Source organism: Mustela nivalis (assembly GCF_964662115.1).
Source record: "Mustela nivalis genome assembly, chromosome: 5".
NCBI classification, from domain to species: Eukaryota; Metazoa; Chordata; class Mammalia; order Carnivora; family Mustelidae; genus Mustela; species Mustela nivalis.
In genome coordinates this window covers 68,453,241-68,479,025 of record NC_139024.1, presented here as the reverse complement: position 1 = coordinate 68,479,025, position 25,785 = coordinate 68,453,241, and the positions used below count along the sequence as shown (strand labels likewise).

Sequence of the window (25,785 nt, the reverse complement as noted above, 5' to 3'; positions counted from 1 at the left end):
TAAAACACAAAAAACAAATCAAAATGTAAAAACTTAGTGCCTGCATTCAGCTTAGCCCCTAAGTTCTAGATTTATTTGAACTATGAATTTATTTTTGTTTGAAACCTGGATTTATAATTCCTAAAAGTGTCAGCACTGTTATAAATTAGTCCTAAAGTTATGGTTAGGTAGTATTTCAGATTACTTTTCTTTATATCACTTTATTATAAAAGTCATGTTTGTTCCTAATTATCTTTTCTTACTCTTTTGTCATTCAGTGTTTGGAAATAATTGTTTTATGTTATCTTACTTGCTCATAATTAAAAACAAACAAACAAACAGACAAACAAAACCTCGTCTTCGAACAAGACTGTATTAAAATTTTAGGGAAGTTTTTTTCCCCATAGTGAGCCAATTTTGTTTTTCTTTCAGAGTACTTCCCAGATTTTCTAGTTGTTGTTTTTTTCTAGTTTTTTCCTAGTTTTTTTTTTCCCCTCCCACTTTTCTTTTTTTGTCCATCGAAGTTACACTATATAAGCGTAGACCTAAGTTGGCAAAGCAATGTAGCTTTCTCACCAGCCTCATTTGAATGGGTGGTTTAGTTGGGAGTCCTGTGGGCAAAAGGAAGTTGAGGCCCCAGTCTGAGCTTAGCAGGAGAGAGTTCTACATCACTCATTAATTCCTCCCTGCATTTATTCATTGATCCTTTCTTGGATCCAGCCGTTCATTCCTTCAATAAATACATATTTCCGGGTACTCTTAGTCCAGAGGACACAGCAGTGAGCAAAGCAGACAGTAGCTTCTGCCGTGGGCCCAGGAGGAGAATACAGAGATCCATTGTCATCCCTGATCTAAGAGCCTGTGTGTCATTCATTAAAATTCATGAAGATATTTTACTTACTTCTCTCATAAACTGAGAATGAATTGACCAGTCCTCGTAGAACATATTTCTCATTAACTTCTTTTTCCTTATGCTTCAGAATTAAGGAAGGAATAACAGGGTTTTACCTATTTGGATGCCCTTTGGGCATCTACATCTACCAGCTGGTCACTGTTGTGGACACTGCGGGATACATACTAAGTGTGCTCTCCTTCATTGCTTTCTCTTCCTCAATGGATTGAATTGTCACTAAAGTTACCAGTTAGTGTTATGTTCTGCAGCAAATAATGGAGAACCCATTTACAGTGACTTGAGCAATTAACGGGGACCGCAGGTGACAGGATGTCCAGAAGTAGACAGTCTGGGGTCAATAACACTATGAGGGACCTAGGCCTTTCCTGTCTTCCTTCTCCACTATTCTTAGCATGTGGCACCTGTGGGCCAAAGATGGTTTCTTCTCTAGATATCATGTCTGAATTCTGGGCCCTCCTTTCAAAGAGACTTATGCTCAGGTCTCCCTGACCAAAATGATGCCAGGTGTCATGAGTGAGGCTTTGAGTTCCTTTTCACCATCTCTACCACTCAAAAGCTATTGTGCTGCTATCTTAAATGCAAATGTTTTGTCAAATTCTGTAATAGCAGTGTACCTAGAGGACACTAAATATTGGACATGAACCAGAGAAAGGGTTATTTGAAGGTCTATCACACATCCTGATTGATTCCTTCTGTTTCATCTCTTAAGTAGCAACTAATGATTAGCAGGACATTGGCCTGAGACATCAGATGCCTTGCCTGTACTTTTTATCTGTTCATGTGTATGTTGGGACAGATGGAAAATATCTACTGGCCAAGTAGTCCACGGAGTCAGGGTTATTCCTTCAAGAGCTAGAGTGAAGGCTATTGCAGAGAAGGAGACTGAGTGGAGCAGTAAGTAGCCCTGGATACAGGGATGATTGGAAGCTAATGGGAAAATGGAGATTATTGGTCCATTTCCCTTTTATGTGGAAAGCCTATATTTATCATTTCCAACTAATAATGTTCCAAGGGTACAGAAGTCTTTATTGGAGGACGTCTTTAATGTACAATTGCAGCCCGCCATCCAGTGGATACCTTCTTCATCTGACCTTCTCCAGGAGCCATATTCAGAGAAATGCATGCTTACCACAAATGTATGATTCCCATCTCTGCTCCCTGCCTCAGCTACCAGCTCTGCTTCCATGTGTCAGAGCATGTGCCTTTACTTTTCATTTGATCTATTAGCTGAGACTTCACTACCTCCCCAGAAATGGAGTTGTGTTTTACCACACCCCTAACCCTCTCTTCATTGCACCCATGTACGTAACTGATTCTGATAAGAACGGGTGTTCTTTTAGTGCACTTGCACACATCATCACATTTGATCCTCAGAGCACTCCTGTAAGGAAGGAGCAGGTAAGAGAATCAGGATTCAGGTGTTAAATAACTGGCCTCAGTTTACATGGTATGGTAATGATAGGACCCGGACTTGGGTCCGAGTTTATTTACGCCCATCCCCATATTCTTTCTACTGCGCCACATTGCTTTTGTTCTCCAACATGTTTTTAACCTCACACTGTTGAAGTTTCTTGCACCAATGCAATACGTGAGCACTGATTCCACGTATACTTGCCTTTTCCCAAATTGGGAAATTTGGGAATTCCCACATTTAATTCAACAAAGGTGCATCGTATGTATTAGATGCTGAGCTATTCAAGAACAGGGATCATGCTGACAAAGGTCGGAGCATCTGCCATTTGGGAGCCAGAGGGTCAGAACTCACTGAAATGGGAAGAAGGGGTGCTGGTAGGGAACGCGGATTGTTCTCCAGTGACGTTTCTTTTCCTCCCACTTCATAGCAGGGGAAGCACGAGTCGTCATGGGTAGAAGAGTTACTGAAGCTACACAGAGCTCGGATCACGGATGTTGAACTCATCACTGGACTCAGCTTCCTTCAAGAACGAAAAGAGCCCATTGCAGACATTCTACAGTTGAAAACACGGTTGCCAGTCTTTGACCAAGAAGACTGATATTTTTTTATTCCAAAAACACACCATAGATGTTTTTGAAAGAACCTTTATTTTATACAGTCCTCTATTCACGCTGTCGCCTTGTTTGGAAACTGCCGACCAGAGTTAGAGCTGAGAATCCTCTGTGATAACAACCATCTCAGGGAACCTGGCGGCCTCCGCCCGGCAGTAGGAAAATACTCTTACTGAGTCTCGCACATGTTTGAATGTGTAAGAATTGTTCCAATTTGGGGAATAAAGACACACCATATCTAAAACTGCTCTTCAACTTCTCTTAAGGGCAAAAATAGCTGTGAACATTGTCTGGATGCCAGATATTTGAATTTTGTTTTCACTAATAAATTTCTATGGAACTGGCAAGCTCAGCATTAATGGATAGGATTGGAATAGTCTGTTTTAACTTAGTATTTTCACAAGGATTTAAAGGTGATTCTGGATTCTTTCCAGCTTGGAGTTTCATTCATTTTAGTTTTAACTGAAAAAAAATTAGCAGAAGCAAAACTGTTTCTAAGGCCCTCTTTCTGTCTTTGCCAACACCCATTCAAAACCAAAATATGTAATCCTGTGAGTTTGGTTTTTTGTAAATTGTGATTAGGCTTCCTCGGATTTAATGCTTTTAATAAGTTAAACTTTGAGGGAAGATCTGTGAATTGAGTAATTCAGTCTGTGTACCTGCTATAAAATTTTATTCTGCATTTGTACAAAAAGAAAGATACTCCCATCCCGTTCACTGGTAGTGAACATAGGTTGAAAATAGCTCTAAAAGTGGTCATTTTAGACTATTAAAAATGTCTTCATGGAACTTCAGAGAACTTGCCAATGCATGCCTGGCAACATTTTCCATCAAGACGGCAGGAATGTTTTCCTCTATGCCCCAAAATGACCCCACCAGCAGCAGAACTGTGCTGAGCTGTTTATCTTAAAGTTTCTTGGGTTTGGAAAGAATGTATAACCATTGCTTTATATTTTCTTTGTGGTCATGATAAATGAACCTGACCTCTCCTCCGCATAAACTATACCTTTTAGTGTGACTATACCTGTGAACCTTCAAGGGCTTCCTTCACTTGTAGGCTATGTGGGTTTGATTTAGGTGTTATATTAGTCCACCAAAATTTTTTTATTTGTCCTTCCTATGATGATCATTCTTGAACAGACTACAGTCCACAAAATCCTTTAGATAATATAATTTGTATTAAAAATTATTTAATAATTTAGGAAGTTTTGTTGGTTTTTGTTTTAGTCCCATAGGGTCCTGAGGGTTTGTACACTGCTTTTTTCCAATCTGTCTTCTCTCTGTTGTTCAGTTTGGGTCATTTCTATTGTCCTGTCTTTAAGTTCACTCGTTATTTTATTTCTCTAATCCATTTTGTTGTTGAGCCCCTCCTCGCCCATTAAGTTTTCTGTTTTTATTTTTTTCCCTAAAATTTCCATTTGGTTCTTCTTTATATTGTGTATTACTTTGCTGAGAATTTTTATTTTTTTGCTAAGATTTTTTATTTTTTCATTTATTCTGTGTAATTCATAGATACTCACTGAAGCATTTTTGCAATGGCTGCTGCAAAATTCTTTTCAAATAATGCCAGCATCTGTGTCATCTCAGGGTTGGCATCTGTTGTCTTTTTTTCTTTCAAAAAGATTTTCCTGGTTCTTGGCATGATGAATGATTTTTGGTGGAAACCTGAATATTTTAGATGTTACATGACTGTGGATCTTATTTAAACCTTCTGTTTTAGCTGACTTTCTCTGACATCAATCTAGTGGAGGAACTTAGGGGCACTGTCTAGTTCCTCCAAGGTGTAGCTACAAGTCCAGGTTTCCCACTCAGCCTCCAGTGACACTTGGAACACGATGGGATCCATGTCATTGCTGCACAGGGTGGGAATTCAGTTCCCCTCTGGGCTTCCACTGATGCCTTCCTGCCTGGGGTGTGCAGGGGCCCTTGTCACTGCTCCCCTGTGGTGTCCACTGATACTGTGGGCAGGAATGGTGGGGAGGAGGCTTCATTATGACCAGGTGGGGATGAATTGACCAGTTGCTTACTCAACCCTCTCAGATCCCACCCTGTCAGGGGAGTTAGGGTACTGCATGACAGCCCAGAGAGGCTGGAAGTCTAGGCTCCCCACTTGGCCTTTACTGGTCTGGTAGGGTCTGTGGTCTTTCCAGTGGCGTTTGCTAGAGTGGAGCATTTTCTCTCTTGCGAGGCCATTACTCTTCCAGGCCTTTGGCTGGAGAACAGGCCTTTTTTAGGACTTCTTTACATGTGCTCTGTGGCCATTTCACCTTTTCAGCTCCAAGTCTGGGACATCTGAGCTAAAAAGCAAAAACACAGGGGAACTCATCATAGTTTTGTCCCTTAGGTCCCAAGGTCCCTAGCCTGCCTGACTTCTCTCCACCTTTCAGAGTCTTCCTTTTTTTGTTTTATATATAATATCTAAGCTTTTTATCTGCATTTAGCAGAAGGATATCTACTTTATAGAAGTTTCTCATTGATTTTTATGTATTCAAAACACATGCAGACACGTGATTGCCTCTATGTAAAGCCTCTTAGCAGATCTTGATTAAATAGGTAGATGCCTCTCCCCTTTGCCAGTCACCAGGAATACAAAGAAAGACAAGTAATAGTCCTACTAATAATCCTAAAACTAGAGAGGGAGAGGACAGAGCAGAAGTGTACTAAGAGGTGGTAGTTGTTTTAATGGAGCCAGAGGCAGAGCCATCTGCCAGGGAGAACAGAGGAGACCACTTGGTGTTGCTTGATGGTCTCAGCAGTGACTCCCAGAGGTGGTGACATTTGGGCTAGAACTTGGTGCAGATTGGAGCTCTTCAGGTGAATAGGTAAGGAAAGGACATCCTAACATCCTTTGGATGGATACCTTTTGGCATATTCCCATTTACTCTTCTGATATTTTCTACAAGTGTTGCTATGACCAACTTATGACATAAAACTACTTTATTTTTCCTGCTTTGTTATAATCATCTCCTGCTCTTAAAAGTCAGACTATTAATGCTGTGCTGACTCTAAAGTAAAGAGCATCCACATCTGTTCCTACTTAGTTTGTTTTCTTCAGACAGGGTGTTTGTTTTCTTTTTTTGTCTTGTAACAGATCTCTCCTTTGACTGTTTGATCAATTTAAAAGATGTGACTGGCCTCCAGTCCCCCAATTTGAATGGTAAATTCACATGGCTATATATGAAAATGTCTTTAACCTACTGTGTATAATAAAGGCTGTTCTTTGCTTTTCATATGCAAAACAAAACCTTTATTTTTCCCTAATTTTATTGCCATGCCTCTGATCAGTACTTCTTAAATGAGGTAAGTAACTTCCATATAAAATTTCATAGATAAGTCAGCCCATTCATGGCAAAGCAAAGAATCAAGTGGAACTTAAAAATTATTTAGAAGTTTCAGAGAAAAATATGCAAACCTTAGGGGGGGAAAGGCAAATGTTCAGCAGGGTAGGTCAGTGTGTGGAGGGCTGTTAGGCCAGCTGGCCCCATCCTCTTTCAGGAGAGACAGTGGAAGAGATTGTATCTAAGATCACCCAGTCCTCCAGAAAAGGCTGTTACCAGCCCCAAGATTGACTTTTTTTTGTCATTAGCTGCATTAACTGTCCTGCCTTGCCCTGTGGGTACCTGCTTATCTATATCAGGAACAGGCATTTGAACTTTGAAACTAAATGTGGTGATTACACTTCATGCCAAAGCCTATCACAGGTGCTTTGTAAGCCTTAGGTAAAATTGTAACATGGCTACAGTCCAATGACATTTTCCTTGATTTTTGGCAGTCTAAATATTATGAGGGAGAGGGGAAGTCTGTAGAATATGTCTCTAAGCTAAGAAATGTGGATTTACCAATAAAAATTTTACATACAGAATCTTTGCTGCTTTCGCACATGCACGTGCGCGTTTGTGCGTGTGTGTGTGTGTGTGTGTGTGTGTGTGTGTGTAGGGTGGGGACAGGGAACAGGGTGGTGGTGTTTTCCCTGGGATGATACTGCATGCAAGGGCTGTAGACAATTAACCATGACTGTATTGTTGGAAGGAGGAAAAAGATCCAAAGTTCATGTCAGGTTCACAGAGTAAACATCTATTTCTGATTTGTGACCTATATTCTTGTTTTTGGCATTTTAATTATTTGCAATCATACTTCTAGGTTAAAAAAATAAAAGGCATGTATAAATATCCTTCCAGTATTTAGAATGGTCTGAAGCCAGAGGGAAAGTATCTGATTTGTAACTTCCATAGATTTTATTTCAACGTGAAATTTTTGTACTTATCTTTTCCATAAACAGCAATGAAAGGAAAAATAAAGATATTTAGTAGAAATTGTAGCCGTGGTAGAAACTGTAGTCTGCTAGAAATTAAAGAATCTCTGGAATCTGTATTACCCTCATGAAATGTCAAAAGGAAGCAATAGAAAAAAGTATGCCTTTCATTCCGTCATAGTTTTAAGCTTAACTTCATACTTGCCCGTAAAACCTGAACTCAGGGAGAGAGGTTTTAATAAAAATAACACTTAAAACTCATATAGAATTTCATTATATATCAAATTCAGAACTCAGAATAGACTTCAGCTTTCACACATAGAGATACAAAACAATTTAATACATATCCAGATAATGAGGTTTTTATATCTCTTAGTAATTTTGCCCTAAGACATCTGGGTATGTCTCACTATCAAAATTTTTTATGCCTACACTTAAATGACATTGTGCTAAGTGTAATAGAAAGCAAATAAAACTTTCAGAACTGAAGGTTTATAAGTTAACAGAGACTGGAGATTATTTTAAATAAATGAGACCAAAATTTTCTCAGTTCAATGAACAGATCTGCCTGCTCAAATTTTTACAGTCTAAAAAACCTCAGATCAAAACTTATAATTTTGCATTCTCTATCATAAACTATTCAAGATCTTGACACAATGGCACTGTTTTGAAGTGTTACTCACTTCTATAAAGGTACAGAAACAGTGGTTAACCTGTAGGGCCTTTGTGTACTTGTGCTTTTAAGATCTCACCACTGTTTAATTCAATAGGACACTTTTATCACGTTCAACTAAGTTAGATTCAGTTAGATGAAGATTGACAACAGATTTCAAAGCTGTGTGAACTCTGTGTTAAGGAAATGAACATTAGGGTTAAATTGGGGAACAGAATAAACAAGATGCCTGCCCCCTTGGTGCTTATTGACCAACATTTTACCTTGATTTCAAGATCTAGCCCAAGGCCCATATCCTTTTGACACTAGTTCTCCTCTCTTTACCCCTAAAGCATGGTCATGTGATCAGAACCTCCCAGACATTGGGAATGACAGAGCACAGGACTTCAGGCTAGTCATTGTTCTGTAACTGCGACCAACTGCCTGTGTGTGATACATTTTATTGTCCTTTAATCTGCACAAAATGTTATTAGGTGGCATTATGATCTATAAGAAATTGTACTCAGCCCCTGATACTCAGCCCAAATGCATGGCTTGCTAAAGGTAGTCTGCAGCCATACAAGGAAGTAATTTCAAGGTGATGTGGTTATGGGTGTGAGAGAATCATTTGCTTCCACCTAGGGCTTCTGGATGTGGCAGGATCTTATCCTAAAGAGAACACATTACACAACCCTCATAAGGAAATTAAGAAATCCCAAGAAGTTGCACTATCTAACCATTTCCAGCCGGTGATCTTTGTTGCATTTGCTAAGACTATACCCTTCGAGTTTCTTCCCTAAAACTATAACTTTGATGAGATTTATGTCAAGGGTGTGCTGTTTCATAAGATACACAACTCAGCCCTATGGGATTTTTTTCCCCCAGTGGTTATAACTCTCATTTGACATTTAAGCATATGTTTTTTAAATTGATAGATTCCTTTTCAGGAATTTCTTTATCTTGTCTCCAAACTCATCTGTCATTGAGAACAGACATAATCTTTTAGCCAGTGTTTCTAGAACAGTGCCTGACAAATAGTGGTTGGTTAATAAAGACAATGTCCAGACAAATAAAACCCAATAAGCTGATCTTACCAAAATATCCATTTAAGACAGCTCAGGAACCCTAGGTTATTGAAATGCAGCTAGAGGACAACCACACTGACATTAATTATTCTTTGCATCCCAAGTTTTTAAATACCAGATGGTGTTTTCCCTGGGGTATGTTTCAAGAGGAGTACATCTCTAGATATCTTCCTAGTACACGAGGTAGAATTTTAAAAATATATCTAATACAAATATAAAAATAAAAATACAGTACATATAAGATCAAGAAAGCCTTTCGTGGACTATACAGTTTCATTGACTTTACTGTGGGAAGTGTTATGTGTGGTGAACTGAAGAGGGGAAAAAATGAACTTCTCAGAGTTTGGATATCTCACATGAGAACCTCTACAAGGTGCGTAGTGTCCCTCCAGCTACAAAGAGCTGTTGTAAACGTTTACTGGCAAATGTGGAGACACACGGGGGCATCTCTCAATCCTCACATCCATCAACTTCAGGGAATAGCTTTTGCTGTGAGGAAAAACACATCGGCCTGGATGACATATAAGTCGGCGGTAGCAACCCTGCTGGAGCATCTAGAACAAACATTTTGAGGCAACTTTTCTGTTCTCCAGAGGAGAGAGATTTTCCTACTTCGCACTCTCTTTGAAATTCAGGGCCATGGTATCTCACATTGGCTAACATAGTGACAGACAAAGAAGTATAAGTGATGTGAAATCCTCCCTTCTCAACATGGAAGGTTGACCATAAACAAATTTGGTTATTCAATTACCCAATGAATCAGTCACATTATTATGATGACAAAGACAACTCTGAAACTAGATCAAATATAGTGATAATTACAATAGTAACTTACTTAACTGGGTGTTTCTTTGGTTCCAGACATTGTGCTAAATGAGTGATATAAATTTTCTCAACAGTTCTGTAAAGTGAAAATACTAATCCAGTTCTGGCTGGTGGGTTATCACTGGCAGGGAATGGAGCACAGGTCTAAGTTAGGCTCATATACTTAAACAGCAGGTCCCACTGCCTCCTTGAAGAATGTGTTGAAAATGTTTGGATTTGTCATGTTCTACTCCATCAGCAGCTGAATTCCAAGTCAGAATTAAATTCGTTAATAGCGTATTAACAGCATGAAATATGACCATTTAAAAAGAGCGCTTAAGGGCACGTGGGTGGCTCAGTGAATTAAACCTCTGCCTTCAGTTCAGATCATGATCTCAGGGTCCTGGGATTGAGTCCTGCACCGGGTTCTCTGCTCAGTAGGGAGCCTGCTTCCCCCTCTCTCCCTGCATGCCTCTCTGCCTACTTGTGATCTTTCTCTCTGTCAAATAAATAAATAAATAAAATCTTAAAAAATAAATACATAAAAAGGGCGCTTACAAGCAAAACCAAAAAATGTTAACTCTCAAGTGAAAATTAGGCAAAAGTCTGCATTAAAACATTCATAAGGAGGGGCACCTGGTTGGCTCAGTGGGTTAAGCCGCTGCCTTCGGCTCAGGTCATGATCTCAGGGTCCTGGGATCGAGTCCCGTATCGGGCTCTCTGCTCAGCAGGGAGCCTGCTTCCTCCTCTCTCTCTCTGCCTGCCTCTCTGCCTACTTGTGATCTCTTTCTCTGTCAAATAAATAAATAAAATCTTTAAAAAAAAACATTCATAAGGAAAAGAGCTGTAAAAAACAAAAACACATAAAAATGTTTTAGCTCTTAAAAATGAACAAGTGACATTATTATGGGGCTTACTATGTGAGAATTTTAACAGATGTGGGTCTCCAGTGCTGAGAAGTTAGTCTGCAGTAGTGGCACCTTGAGGGTGGCCACACAAGTTGTTATGGCCCAGGTGAAGGTAGTTTGATAATTGCATTCCAAAAGTCTAAAAACTGTTCGTAAACTATGGCTCATGTATCAGTTCCCTTCTGAGGAAGCCATGTATCAGTTCCTTATTCTGAGGAAGCCATTGTACAATTGTACAAAGACCTCAAATGATACTCAGTTGAAATGGTTGACTCTTGTTGGAGAAAATAGTACTAGTATAATGTATTCTTACAATAGAATATTCTCAGAGATGTGATCTTCATCTAAGTCTACTTAAGCGGAAGAACTACACAATACAGGAATCAACAATGAGAGCTTCTAAAATAGCATATGATTATGTATCCATTTTGGTGAAAGGAAAACTTAAATCTCTTTTCCTCCTCTTCCTTCCTTTCCTCTTCTATATCTTTCCCGTTCAGTTTCTCCCCTCTTGTTGTCTCTGGAAGTTAATGCAGTAAAATATTTACAGTGATTATATCTGAGTGCTGGGGCTTACTGTGAGCCTCACTTTTTTATTCCTCTATAATTCACTACTTTTATAATGTGGAAAAAAATCAGTAGAATTTGTTTAGAAAAAAAAATACTCTTGAATCTTATAATGTATTTGAAGTGTCTTCACCCATTTCTGTATATGTGATGATAAGCATCCAAAGAGCAGAAAATGTCCAGCACCTCGGGTATCAATAGAGGCGTATTAACACTTTATGAACGATATTCCCTCATCACATTGCTGTTCACTGTGATGAGGGTAACACGGTTAAAGAGCCCATTTGGACTTGAATTCCTCCAGATTACGCAAAACGTTTGTCTTCTGTCATCTTCCTTTCCCTTCCAAGCTTCTGGGTTCACACCTACATACCTTCCTTCCTGTCTCTTATGGAGAAAGTGTGATTTCTTTTTTTTTTCTCAGACCTGAATTCTCACTTCCTCCAGGGCTTTGTTTTCCTTGTTATTCACCCTTCTTCCTCAGCCACACGTCTGTGATTCCCACCTCTCGCTGCTGTCATTGTTCTGCTTTGAGTATGTCCTGGTCCTTCCGTTTCCCTACAGCGTCTGCCATGTTGCATCTGTCCCTGGAGTTCAGGGTCCAGTGAGACAGGACCAACAGGTGCCTGGCTTACATTCACTAACTTCTCCCCTTGTTTGAAACTCCAATAATCTGGTTTCTAACCACCTCCCCATCTTCCATTAACCTCTCTTTTTAAAAAAAGAACAATGGGGGCGCCTGGGTGGCTCAGTGGGTTAAGCTGCTGCCTTCGGCTCAGGTCATGATCTCAGGGTCCTGGGATCGAGTCCCGCATGGGGCTCTCTGCTCAGCAGGGAGCCTGCTTCCCCCCCCTCTCTCTCTCTGCCTGCCTCTCCATCTACTTGTGGTTTCTCTCTGTCAAATAAATAAAATCTTTAAAAAAAAAAAAAAAGAACAATGATTTCCTCAGTGACAGATTTCATTTTTATTTTGGAAATATAAAAATGTACTGTAAAGCATAAGGAGCAAAATAACCATCATCCCAGACAGCCTGTTACTGTTAACATCCTGAATCCATTTATTAGCTTCTCGATTATTGCATTAATCTTTCTTAAATATATTTCCAATCACTGTGATTATCTCAAACATCCTTGTCCTGATTCCATTTCTCAGCATGTTTATTCTCTTCTTTGCTATTTGAAATTTATTATTTGTGTATTGTTTCTTTAGGCATGCTATCCTCTCTTTTAAAATCTCCTTTTAGGAGTATCTGGGTGGCTCAGTCAGTTAAACATCGGCCTTTGGTTCGGGTCATGATCCCGAGGTGCTGGGATGGGGTTCCACATCAGGCTCCCTGCTCAGCGGGGAGTCTGCTTCTCCCTCTGCACCCCCCCCCCCACCCCGTGCCGCTGTTGCCTTTTCTCTCTCAAATAAATAAATAAAATATTTTTTAAAAACCTTTATTGGTTTATCATATCTTCTTTGAACTTACTTTTATTTATTGGATCCATGTGTCTATTTTCTTTTTATTATTTGACCTACGTTTTTGTAGGCAGAATAGATGAAATAAACTTTCCTTCCTCCCCTCCCACTCTGCCTGCTTCCTTCCTTTCTCCCGTCCCTCCCTCCTGTTTTAGTCCAGAGTATATTTGCTGAGTTTAATGCCATTTCTTTTTATCTTACCCCTGTTTCACATTCTGTTTTACTCAGAGATGGAGTTGGTGACCATCTTCCAATTGTATCTGAGAGTCATTTGTTTATTCCTTTAAACTATGGTTTCAGGGAGAAATATTTTGCTTCCTATCCATTTTTTTTTTTTTTTTGAAGCCCAAGGTTAGAGTAGTGGTGGGAGAAAAGAGAACTTGAAGTTATCTTCAACTTTCTATGATATTTTGTTTCCTTCCCTCTTCTGAGATTGTGTCTCATACAACTGTTCACTTTGTTGGGGTATAAACAGTTTCTGTGTTGGAAACTCTTGGACTGTGGTTCATTTCCTCAACTTAGTGCACGCTTGAAACATTGCACATCGCCATCAACCACTTTTTCTTTTTCTCTATGTCCCTGGGTTTTCTCCCAGAACAGTCTCATTACATTCCCCATTTCACCATAGATTGTTTGCTCTTTCTGTCCTGCATGCTTCTTCTCAGAGTGATCGTGTTGCTTCAAACTTCAAATGTGGGCTAGCCTTGGCACTTGCTTTAACTTATAGAATGTGGCCAAAGTGATACTTACGAGATTGTCCTTAAGGGTCCTTGCACCTTATGCTTTGGGCTCTGAAAACATTCCTACCACCAGTTAAGGAAGTCAGGGCCAACCCACTGGATGATAAGAGACAGTGTAGAAGAGATACTCAGTTCACAGCTGGCACCAAGGCCCCTGATGAGAGGGTAAGGCCATTCTATGCCCTCTAGCCCTAACAGAACTGCCTGATGGCTGCAGTGATGAGAATGACTCCAGTGAGACCACCAGAAGAACCACCCTGCTGATCACAACCATAGAATCATGAGAATTATTAAATCATTCTTTTAAGCTACTGTGTCTTGGAGTGTTTTTATGCAACAAATTAGATTTGGTACCTGAGAGTAGGTGGTACTAAGTGCAACTTGAAATGTGTGGCATTGGCTTTGGGACCAGGCAGTGGGCCGAGGCTGGAAAATGGTACAAAGACTATTGAAAGCAGAGGAAAGGACTACCTATGTTATTATGTGCTAAGAATGTTGGGATGCTTCAAAAATCTATCTTCTGTTGTTTGTGAAAACAACAAGGCTGAGTTAAAAATTGAGATCCACGTCTTTTGTGTGTGTGGATTGATTTTATATTTAAAAAGCCATGTTGATGCAAACCATGTTTGTAGCAAAACTATTCACAATAACCAAGAGGTGCAAACAACTGAAATGTACATTGACAGATAATTGGATAAACAAAATGTGGTCTATACATACAATAAAATATTATACAGCCTTAAAAAGGAAGAAAAATCCATCACATTCTACAGCATAGATGAACCTTGAGGACATTAGGCTAAGTAAAATATGCCAAACACAAAAAGCCAATATTGTACAGTTCTATGTATATGAACCATCGAGAGCAGTTGAACTCGCAGAAACAGAGGGTAGAAGGTAGTTCCCAGGGCATGGGAAGAGGAAGGATATGTGAGTTATTTAATAGGTACAGAGCTTCAATTTCGCAAGATGGAAAATTTCTGTAGATCTTTTGAACAGCAATATTAATATACTTACCTCTATGAAACTGTGCACTTAAATGGTTAAGAAGGCAACTTTTGTGTTATATGTTTTTATTTGTTTTACCATAATTTTTTTAAAAATGAGGAAGGAGAAGGACATGATGACAGAACAGATGGTAAGCCCTGATTGTAGATGGGGGAATCAGCAAGTTTATGACTATGCTTCACAGCAGTGTGTGTGACAGCAGTAAAATACCAGAAAACAACTGTCACTTTAGAAACATTGTTAGCCCCAAAATGCCAGCATTGGATAAAATTGAACATAGGAAACTACCAGAGCCACAAATATGGCTCTCTCCGACTCCCCGAAAGTGGAACGTTCCTATGAAGCTTTTCCTAAGTAGAAATGGCGTACAGACAAGAAGCAATGACTATTAACTTATGTGGAAATTGTTTTGAGCATTGCCCGACCCAAAAAATATCTTCTCTTCAGATTTTCTTCTTCCCTCCCTCCCTCCCTCCCTTTCTTTCTTTCTTTCTTTCATTCTCTCTTTTCGTTCTTTTTCTTTTTTTTAAAGATTTTATGTATTTATTTGCCAGAGAGAGAGCACACAAGCAGGCTCCCCACTGAGCAAGGAGCCTGAAATGGGACTGGGTCCAAAGACCCTCAGATCATACCCTGAGCTGAAAGCAGATGCTTAACCAACTGAGTCATCCCCTTTTAGGCTTTTCTGATACCTCAGGACCCTTCTTGCTAACAGGCACAAAATAAATCGGGATAAAACACAGATGCTCACATACGATTCTAAGCTATGGCAGTTTGATGCTGAGATGATGAGGGTAGTTCTGGGGAAGGAACTTGGCTGAGCTCCTCTTGCTGCTGGGAGGTGTGAGCCCCTCTCCCTGCTGGGGTTGCTGCCCTGGTAAAGGTGCACTGCAAAACAAATGCTGAATGCTACTTTTGCTTTTTTTCTTCTTTTTAAAGCCAAAGATCCTCTTCATATTTCTTCTGGTTAGCGAAAACAGGTACTCATACAGGTTTATTTTGTAAAAGCAAAGTTGCCTAATGTAAACATTCAAAAAGCTGGAGATAGCTGTAAGTGGTTCCGATTCTAATTCTAACCTAAGGAGTAGTTCTCCCCCTGCTGGCCATCTTGGAATTGTTCGGTTTTAGAAAAGACCAGGGCAGCTAGAGTGAGGAACATTCCCTGGAAGATTTTCCTATAGTGAAAATGTCTACCTTTCCATTCACCACAATATTTCCTGTAAACTCTTGTTGCTGTAATCTGAAATTTTTCATGCATTCTTTCTTCCATTTCTTCAAATTAACATACAGTTTATTTGGCTCTAGCTCCTTCATTCACTGACCTTTATACAACCCTAATACAGGCCAGGCGCTGTACTATAAACTCTGAGGTTTCAAAGATGACATTGGTGTGGACCTGGGTTTGACACCTAATAGAATGATATACACATGTGAATCATTAAATCAAAGGCATTAAGGAGTTAAGAAGTTGCTCATGTACTGGAGTATGAGAATTGGGGCATAAACAAGGCAGTAATACAGTTCAGCAGAGGTATAATTTGTACATTGGATTCTTGCCCTTAGAATTCAGTAATAAGAGGTTATCTGACCATACATCGGTACATATATATATTAATTGTCAATGAGCATTTTTTTCTAGTTGTATTTTTTAAAGCAGTTTTTTATTTTTAAATAATTACAGTCGACCCTTGAACAGTGTGGAGGTTAGTGGTGCCAACCCCAGTATAATCAAAAAGTTCTCAGATAACTTTTGACTTCCCCAAGACTTACCTACTAATAGCCTACTGTCAGTAAGCATAAATAGTTAATACATATTTCGTATGTTATGTATCGCACACTATATTCTTGGAACAAAGTAAGCTAAAGAAAAGAAAATGTTATTAATGTTATTAATAAAATCATAAGGAAAAGAATCTACACTTACAGGATAATATGTACTTATCCATACTGCAAGGATTTGTCAACCATTTACAGGATAAATCTCTGCCCTACCTACATAAATATTTTTATTTGTATCATATGTGTAGATGTTACACATACTACTAACACTAGACATAAAAAAATGAAAAGATAATGTGAGGAAGAAATTCGTATTTATTTACAGGTATAATGATTCATGCAGCAAAAATGAAGAAGTAGCAATATGATTGCTTTATGGTAGCCTTGTACAATCAACATGATTGCTTCCCAGTAGCCTAGCTTCTACAGTAATAGATCATCATAAAATTTCATAGCATACAACATTACAGTCCTATTACCATATAGCCATTGGAAACATTGTTATGGTCTTTAAAAAAAAAAAAAACAACTTGTATGTGATAGGAGGCTGACCTACCATTTCTCCAATTATGAGAGAGGTATACTGTATGACAAGATAATTCTTTAAAAACAAAGTTATAAAACAGGAAGAAAACTTACACATTAGTTATTCTATGTTAAATATCACCCACCTGATGCCTACTGGAGGATAGGCTATCCACTTCCATACCAGTCTTACACATAATGTTCTGTACAATGACTTAGTTGATAATAAGGAAGACACAAAAACATCTCATACAGTTCTTGCCATAGTTATTAGATTTTCACATGAAGGCACTCATACATATGCAACAGACGGGTTGCTGAACTATATGGCGTGATGATTATTTACTATTCATTATGTGGAAGTGGAACATCATAAAGAAGGAGTAAGAGGAGTTGGGGTCCTGCTGTCTCAGAGGTGGCAGAGGCCCCAGAGAAGAAAGATGGGAGGGGAGGCAGGAGAGGTAGGCACAGTTGGTGGAATTTTGTGGAAATATATCACAATTTGTGTCTGACTTTCGGGACACATTCCTTGAGGTTTTTTACGTAGGCCATCATAACAACTGCAAATGAGGACAGTTTTTTCCTTGTATCCAATCTATCTTCCTTTTATTTCCTTTCTTGTTGTTTTATTTCACCAGCTGGAATTTAAAGGATCACGGGGAGTAATAGTGGTGAGTGGGATTTTTACCTTGTTCCCAATCCTAGCAGGGAAACATTGCATTTCTTTCCTTTTTTTTTTTTTTTTAAAGATTTTATTTATTTATTTGAGTGAGAGAGAATGAGAGAGAGCATGAGAGGAGAGAGGTCAGTGGGAGAACCAGACTTCCCGGTGAGCAGGGAGCCCGATGTGGGACTCGATCCTGGGACTCCAAAATCATGACCTGAGCCGAGGGCAGTTGCTTAACCAACTGAGCCACACAGGCACCCTGAAACTTTGTCTTTCATCCTTAACAAAGATGTTAGTTGTAGTCTTTTTGGCAAATGTTGGTGTTTTTTCTTGATAGAAACATATATAATCATTTATCTACCATTCTAAAATGCAAAAAATGATATCTTATTTTGCTCAAATTAAATCTGAACATTAGTTGCTATGTTTAAGATGAGTGTTCATTTTTTTGTGTGTGAAAACAGTAAGTTTTTTTAAAAAAATGGGAAAAATAAATAATACTAAAAACTGGCATTCCTAGTCAGATTTTATAGTAACCATATGGGCATATTCATAAATAATTTTAAATTTCACCTTGCAGTAATTATATGAAAGGCAGTGATTAAATTTTTAGTTACCTAACCAATTAATTTGAAATACCTTTTGTGTCTTCTCTTGTTTTTCTTTTCATAAGGAAGTTCTCATATCCTTGTGAATTAAAGAAAATAAAATAAGTCAGCAACTGGTTAGTTGGCCCTTATAATTAGGTATGTATAAAATTGGTGTAGGGTTTTGTTTTTTGGTTTTGGATTTTTGGTTTTGTTTTGTTTTGCATAATGACTTTGCCAAAAAAGACTCTCATCTTATTGATAGAATAAAATGGTTAAAATGAACTTTAAAAAATATCATTAGATCTCAGTGATGCATCACCATAGGATATCTTTTTTTTTAATGATTTTTATTTTTATTTATTTGACAGACAGATCACAAGTAGACAGAGAGGCAGGCAGAGAGAGAGGAGTAAGCAGGCTCCCTACTGAGCAGGCTGGATCCCAGGACACTGGATCATGACCTGAGCCGAAGGCAGAGGATTTAACCCACTGAGCCACCCAGGTGCCCCCACCATAGGATATGTTTAAATTTAGGAAATACTAGGGGCATATGAACTAAAAGTACGGATGCCATAGAAATTCCTTGGGAACCATGGTGTGTCTGAGTATCCATCCAGAACACTGACCACTAAGAGGAGCTATTTACAGGAGCATCCTATGCAAGAAGTGCCTTCCCTTGTATCTCAAAGGTCACTGAAGTCTGGGCAAATCAGCGCAGATCTTCACCAGCCATGTCAAAACTCTGAGAACTGTCAGCAATAACTGAAGTTGCCACTGGGTACATTTCTCTGAACTGCGGGGACTATCTTTTCCCAAATGGCTTTTCCTTTAACAATAACAATGACACTAGAGTACCTAGTTGTATAGCCGGGAAGTTGTAACTATGTAGATAGTTCAACTGATGCTTGAGGTCCTTTAACCTTAACTGCTGCACCCTTTCACCCACCAGGTGGCAGTAAGGGATTATGGAAAATCTGTAACAGGCATCTAGGTACAGAACCTAGGAGCTGGGACATTTGGAAAGGTTATTCCAAAGGCATATTGGACATGCTGCTGATCTGCAGTTAGCTTTCAATGTGAATATAATCTGAAATATTCTTCTATCTGGTGCCTCTAAATTGGCGAAGTGATACTCTTTAAGCATAAAACAGATTTAGAATACATCTACTTTCCTTGAATAAGCACATGAGGCTTAGAGCTTCACTTCTCAGTGCCCCTTTTCCCCAAATATAGCAGACCCTTAAGACTTTGAAGACCCTGCCTTAGCTCAGCTTGTAGTTCTTACCAGACACCTTCATCTAGATGTCTGACAATCATCTCAAACTAGGCAAGGGTGTGATGGGACCAGCCTCGGGAGGTTCAACAGAGCCAACTGATCATTTGTCAGGGATTCTGCAAGCTGATGGACTTCACATTGGTTGTTTGAAATTGGCTTTCATGGAAGCATTTGCACTAGAAATTTTCAGTTGCCGTAAACCAGGACCTTCCACCTCTTTCAGCTGGCTGTTGAATATTTACTTGTATTCCACTAATTCAGACATGGTTGTTTGTCCCTTAACTATACCTCTTCTCCTACTCAAGAATCCTATTAATTCCCAAACCTCTGGTTATCTCACTCTCCAAAGCCCTGTTCAAATTCATCTCCTCCCACAGCCAACTAATATTATCCAAGAATATTCGATGGAGAAATGACAGTCTCTTTAATAAATAGTGCAGGAAAATGGGATGTTCACATAGAAAAGAATGACACTGGACCCCTATTTTACACCACTCACTAAATTAAACTCAAAATCAATTGAAAATTTAAATGTAAGACCTGACACCATTAAATGCTTACAAGAAAACCAAGGGGTAAATCTTCTTGACATAGGTCTTGGCAAGGATATTTTGGCTACGACACTGAAAGCACAAAGCAACAAAAGCAAAAATAAATGAGTGAGACAATATCAAGTAAAAAGTTTCTGTACAGGGGCACCTGGGTGACTAAGTGGGTTAAGCCTCTGCCTTTGGCTCAGGTCATGATCTCAGGGTCCTGGGATTGAGCCCCGCATCGGGCTTTCTGCTCAGTGGGGAACCTGCTTCCCCTTCTCTCTCTGCTTGCCTCTCCACCTACTTGTGATCTCTCTCTCTCCGTGTCAAATAAATAAATAAAATCATAAAAAAAAAAGCTTCTGCACAACAAAAGAAATGATCATTAAAATAAAAAAGCAACCTATAGAATAGAAAAAAAATGTTTGTACACCATATATCTGATAAAGGATCAATATCCAAAATAAATCAGGAACTCACATATTTGCAAACCATATGTCTGACAGGTGTTCATATCCAAAATATATAAGGAGCCCAGAAAACTTAATAACAATAATAATAGTAATTGAATTATAAAATGAGCAAAGAAACTGAGTAGACATTTGTCTAAAGGATATTCAACAGGGGTGCCTGGGTGGCTTAGTGGGTTAAAGCCTCTCCCTTTGGCTCAGGTCATGATCCCAAGGTCCTGAGAGGGAACCCCACATTGGTCTCTCTGCTCAGTGGGGAGCCTGCTCCCCCCACCTTTCTGCCTGCTTCTCTGCCTGCTTGTGATCTCTGCCTGTCAAATAAATAAATAAAATTTAAAAAAAAAAAAGACATTCAACAGGTACATGAAAATGTGTTCAACATCACTAATCATCAGGGAAAGGCAAACCAGAACCACAAACAACATGAAAACCTTACACCTTTTAAAAGACTATCATCAAAAAGACAAGATAGTAAGTATAGGTGAAGATGTAGAGAAAAGGGAAACTCTCTGCCCTATTGGTGGAAATGTAAGTTGGTACAGCCATTATGGAAAACAGTATGGAGGTTCCTCAAAAAATTGCCAATAGAACTATCATATGAGCCAGCAATCCCCCTTCTGGGTATATATCCAAAGGAAATAAAATCACTATCTTGAAGGGATATCTGCACCCCCACGTTTAATGCAGCATTATTTACAAGAGCCAAGACATGGAAACAACCTAAGTGTCCACTGATGGATAAAGAAATAAAGAAAATATGATATCTATATGCAATGAAATATTATTCAGCCATAAAAAAGAAACAAAACTTGCCATCTGCAACAACAAGAATGGGCACTGAGGGCATTATGCTAGGAGAAATCAGTCAGGCAGAGAAAGACAAAGAATGTATGATCTCACTTACACGTGAAATCTAAACAAACAACAAACAAGCAAACAAAAACCCCTGAATTCATAGAAACAGAGAACAGATTGGTGGGGGTAGGGAAAATGAGTGAAGGTGGTCAAAATATAAAAGCCAAAAAACAAAATTTACCTCCTCCTGTAAGGACATTGAACTTGCTTCTTCCCCCCCCCACCCCCCCCATGCCTACTTTCCCTGTACCTCTGGCTTCCTGAGGCACTTTGTTCATTGCAGGTTAAAATAACGTTATTCTGTAATGTGTGTTTCCCAAGAGTCTCCTGACTAGATAGTAGACTGTTCCTAGAGGGGACTTTGAGAGCTGTGTCTGAGACATTGTACAACCTGCGTGGCTATGGTAGAACTTGGCGCATAGCTGATCGTGAAATGGCTGTGTTTGGGGATTGCCACAAGATAACTTTATACTTCTTCTACGTTCACCTCTGACCCCAGCCAACTTATTAACATGATTTTTTATTCCTCATCTTCATTCATCCAGTTATATTTGTCACACTTTACTCAAACGGAGGTCCTTGTATGCCCATAGCTACCTCCCACCTTCTCTATCCTTGTGTTTGCTTCTCCCTGTCCCCATGGATGTATTCCCCACTTCCTTCAGCTCTTGCTCAAATGCCATCCCCCCCCCGCCCCCCCCGCCATGGAGCTTTTCTCTCCTTATCCTTTTGATGCTGCCACTCTAAGTAATCTGATCTCTCAAGACGGGAGTCTTGAAATTGGTCCACTAACTCCTGAAATTCTGTTAAAATGGGAAACTGAACGAATCCACTGTGGTTGGCTAGACCGCAAAGAGGAATGCCGGAGGTCATGAAGAATATTCTGAGAGCCTTGCCAAAGTCACTCCCTTGTCCAGACCAAACAGGAGTGTGGATGATGGATAGAGATTTCGGATGTGGGGCATGATGAACGGGAGGAGGGCAAGGCCAGCAGAGTTGGAGTTCTGTCTATTTAAAGCGGCGGCCTGTTTGGCAGCCCTCCTTGGAGGTGAGAGGGCTGTTTGTGCTCTCATCCGTATCAAAGATGCCCACAGCCCAGGTCTGTTAGCCTTCCTCATAAAACCATGTTTGGAGAGATATCTCTGGGGAGGGAATTTTGGTTTGAAACTGGAAGAAAGCAAGTCTGAGACTGAACTGGGAAGTAAGAGATAGATCAAGGAAGAAAAGTCAACAGTCCTGAAGTGGAAAATATCTTGAGGAGTAAAAATAGTGGCTTTTTACGTGGCCTATGAGGCAGTTCTGCTGCTCACCCTTTCATTAGCTGACTTCCTGTGCCCCGCTGGGATGGTTCTTCCAGGGCTGACTGCTGCTTTCTATACCTCTAACCAACTGTTGTCACCACTCAGGCCATGGATTCAAGGACCCCACAAAGACAGGTAGTTCAAGAAGCTTTGTTTTGGGAAAGCTGATCTATCAATCCATTACCCAAAAAGTGTTGAGCACCTATTATGTGCAAAAAATAGTGACAGGTGCTGGGGGAGGGAAAGCATACAAAAATGAATATGTGAGTTTATTTTTTTTATTTTTTATTTTTGGATGCTCTGGATAGGGTGAATGGTTCTCATTTGGGAAGACGATGTAAAGAATGAAGTGATCACTTATGTTAGAAATGATTCTGCCTTCTGGCTTTTAATTCTGCTCACTCACTCCTCTTCTTCAGTACAATTTTGCACACCTTCCTTAAACCCATGCTAGGTACTAAGGACTTCAGTCAGCCCAAGGGAGACACACTTGGATGAAATATTATTCCTCTTCCTCCAGGAAGCTCATTGTGTCCTGCTGGAGACAGATTTGTAAGCTTCTAACCTTAGTCCCTGAAAGTGATCAAAACAGGTGTACAAAGTGCAATGGGAACATACAGGAGGGACTGAGCTGGGGAAGGACCTGATATTTCACTGTGACTTCTTTCTCTTTTGTTCACAAACTTTTTCATCGCTGAGAGATCCTGTCATTCCTAATGAGAGAGATTAAAACAAAACAAAACAAACAAACAAACAAACACAAGCAACCTTTTCTTATAGGAAGAGAACACCATACATGACAATGAGGCTTTTCCACTGAGCCTGGACACAGCCTCTGGGTCCTCTCAACACAGCGCAGGGAGCTGCTAGCCTCCATTCCCATTTTCTGAATAGAGACCTATTTCTCATCCCCACCCTGTCCCAAAATGTTGTTCTGTTTCTCTTTTTTGTTAATTCTTATGGGTCTAAAAGTCCAATTTTTCTGCCTGAACATTCCCTCATGAAAGATTCTTTTAATATATGTTTTGTAATTTTGAATTGTGAATTCATCTTTATCTATGGAACTGATTCACAGCCTCCTTGGGAGCATGTCTCTTCGCAAAGATTTCCACTTTGCTTTAGTCAGCCACACTAAGGACATTAGCCTTGTAAAACTAACTTTATATTAACCCTCTAACTTGGAGGTTCCCAGACTACATAAATAGGGCTATTTCAAACTTCAGACTGCTCACGGGATGCCAACGCCTATGTATGCCAGAAGGAATTTTTCCTATTCGGTCAGACAAAACTTTTTCTCCTGTGCTAATGGTTTTCTAGTTTTTGGTTTTTTCCTAGGCCACACTTTTAAGTAGTCAAGCTTTTGGGGGAAAAGCACAAGGTGGTGGTCTTATTTTCATCACCACCTCCTGGTGTAAGGGCTTCATATTCTCTGCTTATGTGGGTGCTAAGATCCCAGACTTTTGGTTACTGGACTGGAAACCCTCTTCCCTTCCAAGGTAGCCTCTTTGTTATTTTGCACTCATAGTTTTGCTTTTAAAATTTCTTATAATTTGAAAGTTCTATAAAATTCCCCCCCTTTTTTTTCCTTGAGAGCTCAACAATGCATTTTAAAGATTGTTGGTTATATTTTACCCAGAATTTCTAGCTTTGTAGTGGGAGAATGTTCCAGTTCTCTACTTTCCAAAATCCAGAAATCTATGCAACAAATCCTTAATACCTGATGTCATTCAAGCAGTCCTTAGCATCCATAGATACATATGACAACGGGGTGTTAATACCTGTGACAGCTGTTTCTTATCTGATTATTTGGATCTTTTCAGGTCTGGGATATAGAAAATTGAGTCCTGCTGATTCTTTCCATGGCAGAAACAAATAATACAGCTCAGGCATGAACCAAACCACCAATTTTAGTGTACAAATATAATCAATTTTCTTTCTTATTCTGTGTTATCCCTTTAAATCTAAGCACCTTTATTAAAAGAGCCCAATGTCTCTCTTTTGAGGCCCCACTCCCACCAGCAAATTATTCAAGAACTCCTAGGGATTATTGAGTACAAAGGGAGGCAGTCCTCTTCCAAGTCCTGGACTGAGAGAATGGTTCTGTCCCTCAGCACAGCTATTGTCAGTCATTGTCACATGGTGTTTCTGTTGACTTGGGTCCTGCGGGTCGACCAGTTGTTGACTGCCACAGTTTCTTCCTTGCTGGCACCCTCATTTGGACAACAGGGTTACAGCTCTTTTAGTTCCCTCCTAGATTTTCAGCAGCTGTCTGTGTTCTGTCTGTGACAGAAGAAGGCCTTCAGCCTCAGCCAAACACTGTGCCACACTGGCTCCTTCTCATCCAGATTTGTCCTGCCCTTCTGCTTTGCAATAGTGTTCAGATGGCATATATTCTTCCAGGGATAGAAAGCTCTCCTTTCTTTTCATTTTCAGTCCAAGAAAGAGAATCACATTCATCGATGTCGTGCCTTACCATTTCAGAATTCACTGACACTCCACACCCACTCTACGCAGACACCTCGGTAGCCCAGAGACAGGAAGTGATTTTCCGAAGATAATTCTACAATAGGATCAAAAAAATGGAACTACACTGGTCCTTGCACCAACACCATGTTTTTTAGACACTAAGTTTTGCCACACAGTAAGCAATCTGAGGTGAAAATCAAATATCCTCTGTGACGCTCCACATATCCTTCCTTATACAAGTGCAGTTCCCTTCACTAGGAGTCTGTCCTGGAACATCTGGATTCTAGTACATTTTTGAACTGTGGTCCCTAGATCAAGACTAGCAGCATCCCTAGGGAACATGTTAGAAATGCGAATCTCAGATCTCACCCCAGACCTCCTGAGTCAAAAATTCAGGTGGGAGCCAGCAGTTTTTTATTTTAATAAGTCTTGCAGGGATTCTGGTGATCACTGAAGTATATGGGAAGCCCTGCCCTAGAACACATTAGGGGCTTTCACCTGTTGGGTATTCCAGATAAAACACTTGCCCAGGGACAAAAGTTTTCTCAGGCCTACAAAATGTTTGTAATTTGATAAACAGGTTTGATCTCCATGTCAAAAGAAGAAAATACCAAACTGTAAATCAGATTTTATAAGTAGTTCATTAACTATCTGTAACACAAAACAACATGCCATTGGTGAGCTAATTTCAATTCTCATAATTATCTATACAGGGTGTTTAATTAAGAATATGGGTACATTTTAATATGTTTGATATGATGTGTAATAAATCCCCCAAATAAGTGTATACTTCCATCTTGTTTTGTTAGTTGATTCTTGAATGTAAAGACTCAGTTCCTCATCTGGCATCTTTGCAGGTTTAATATATGTGAATTATATTTTGTCAATTTCCAGACATTTTTACTTTTTTTCTACTCTAAAAAAAAGA

The 25,785-nt window shown here is 39.5% G+C and overlaps 1 protein-coding gene across 1 annotated transcript in view; it reads left to right on the top strand.

The window, feature by feature from the left end:
- ENPP1 (ectonucleotide pyrophosphatase/phosphodiesterase 1) overlaps positions 1–6,779 on the top strand; it is a 73,091-nt gene extending 66,312 nt beyond the window's left edge. The window contains exon 25 of the mRNA XM_082730392.1: positions 2,734–6,779. Within this exon, the coding sequence (XP_082586518.1) occupies positions 2,734–2,904 (171 nt within the window). The 3' untranslated portion in view covers positions 2,905–6,779. The remainder of the gene's footprint in view (positions 1–2,733) is intronic.
- The last annotated feature ends 19,006 nt before the right edge of the window (positions 6,780–25,785 follow it).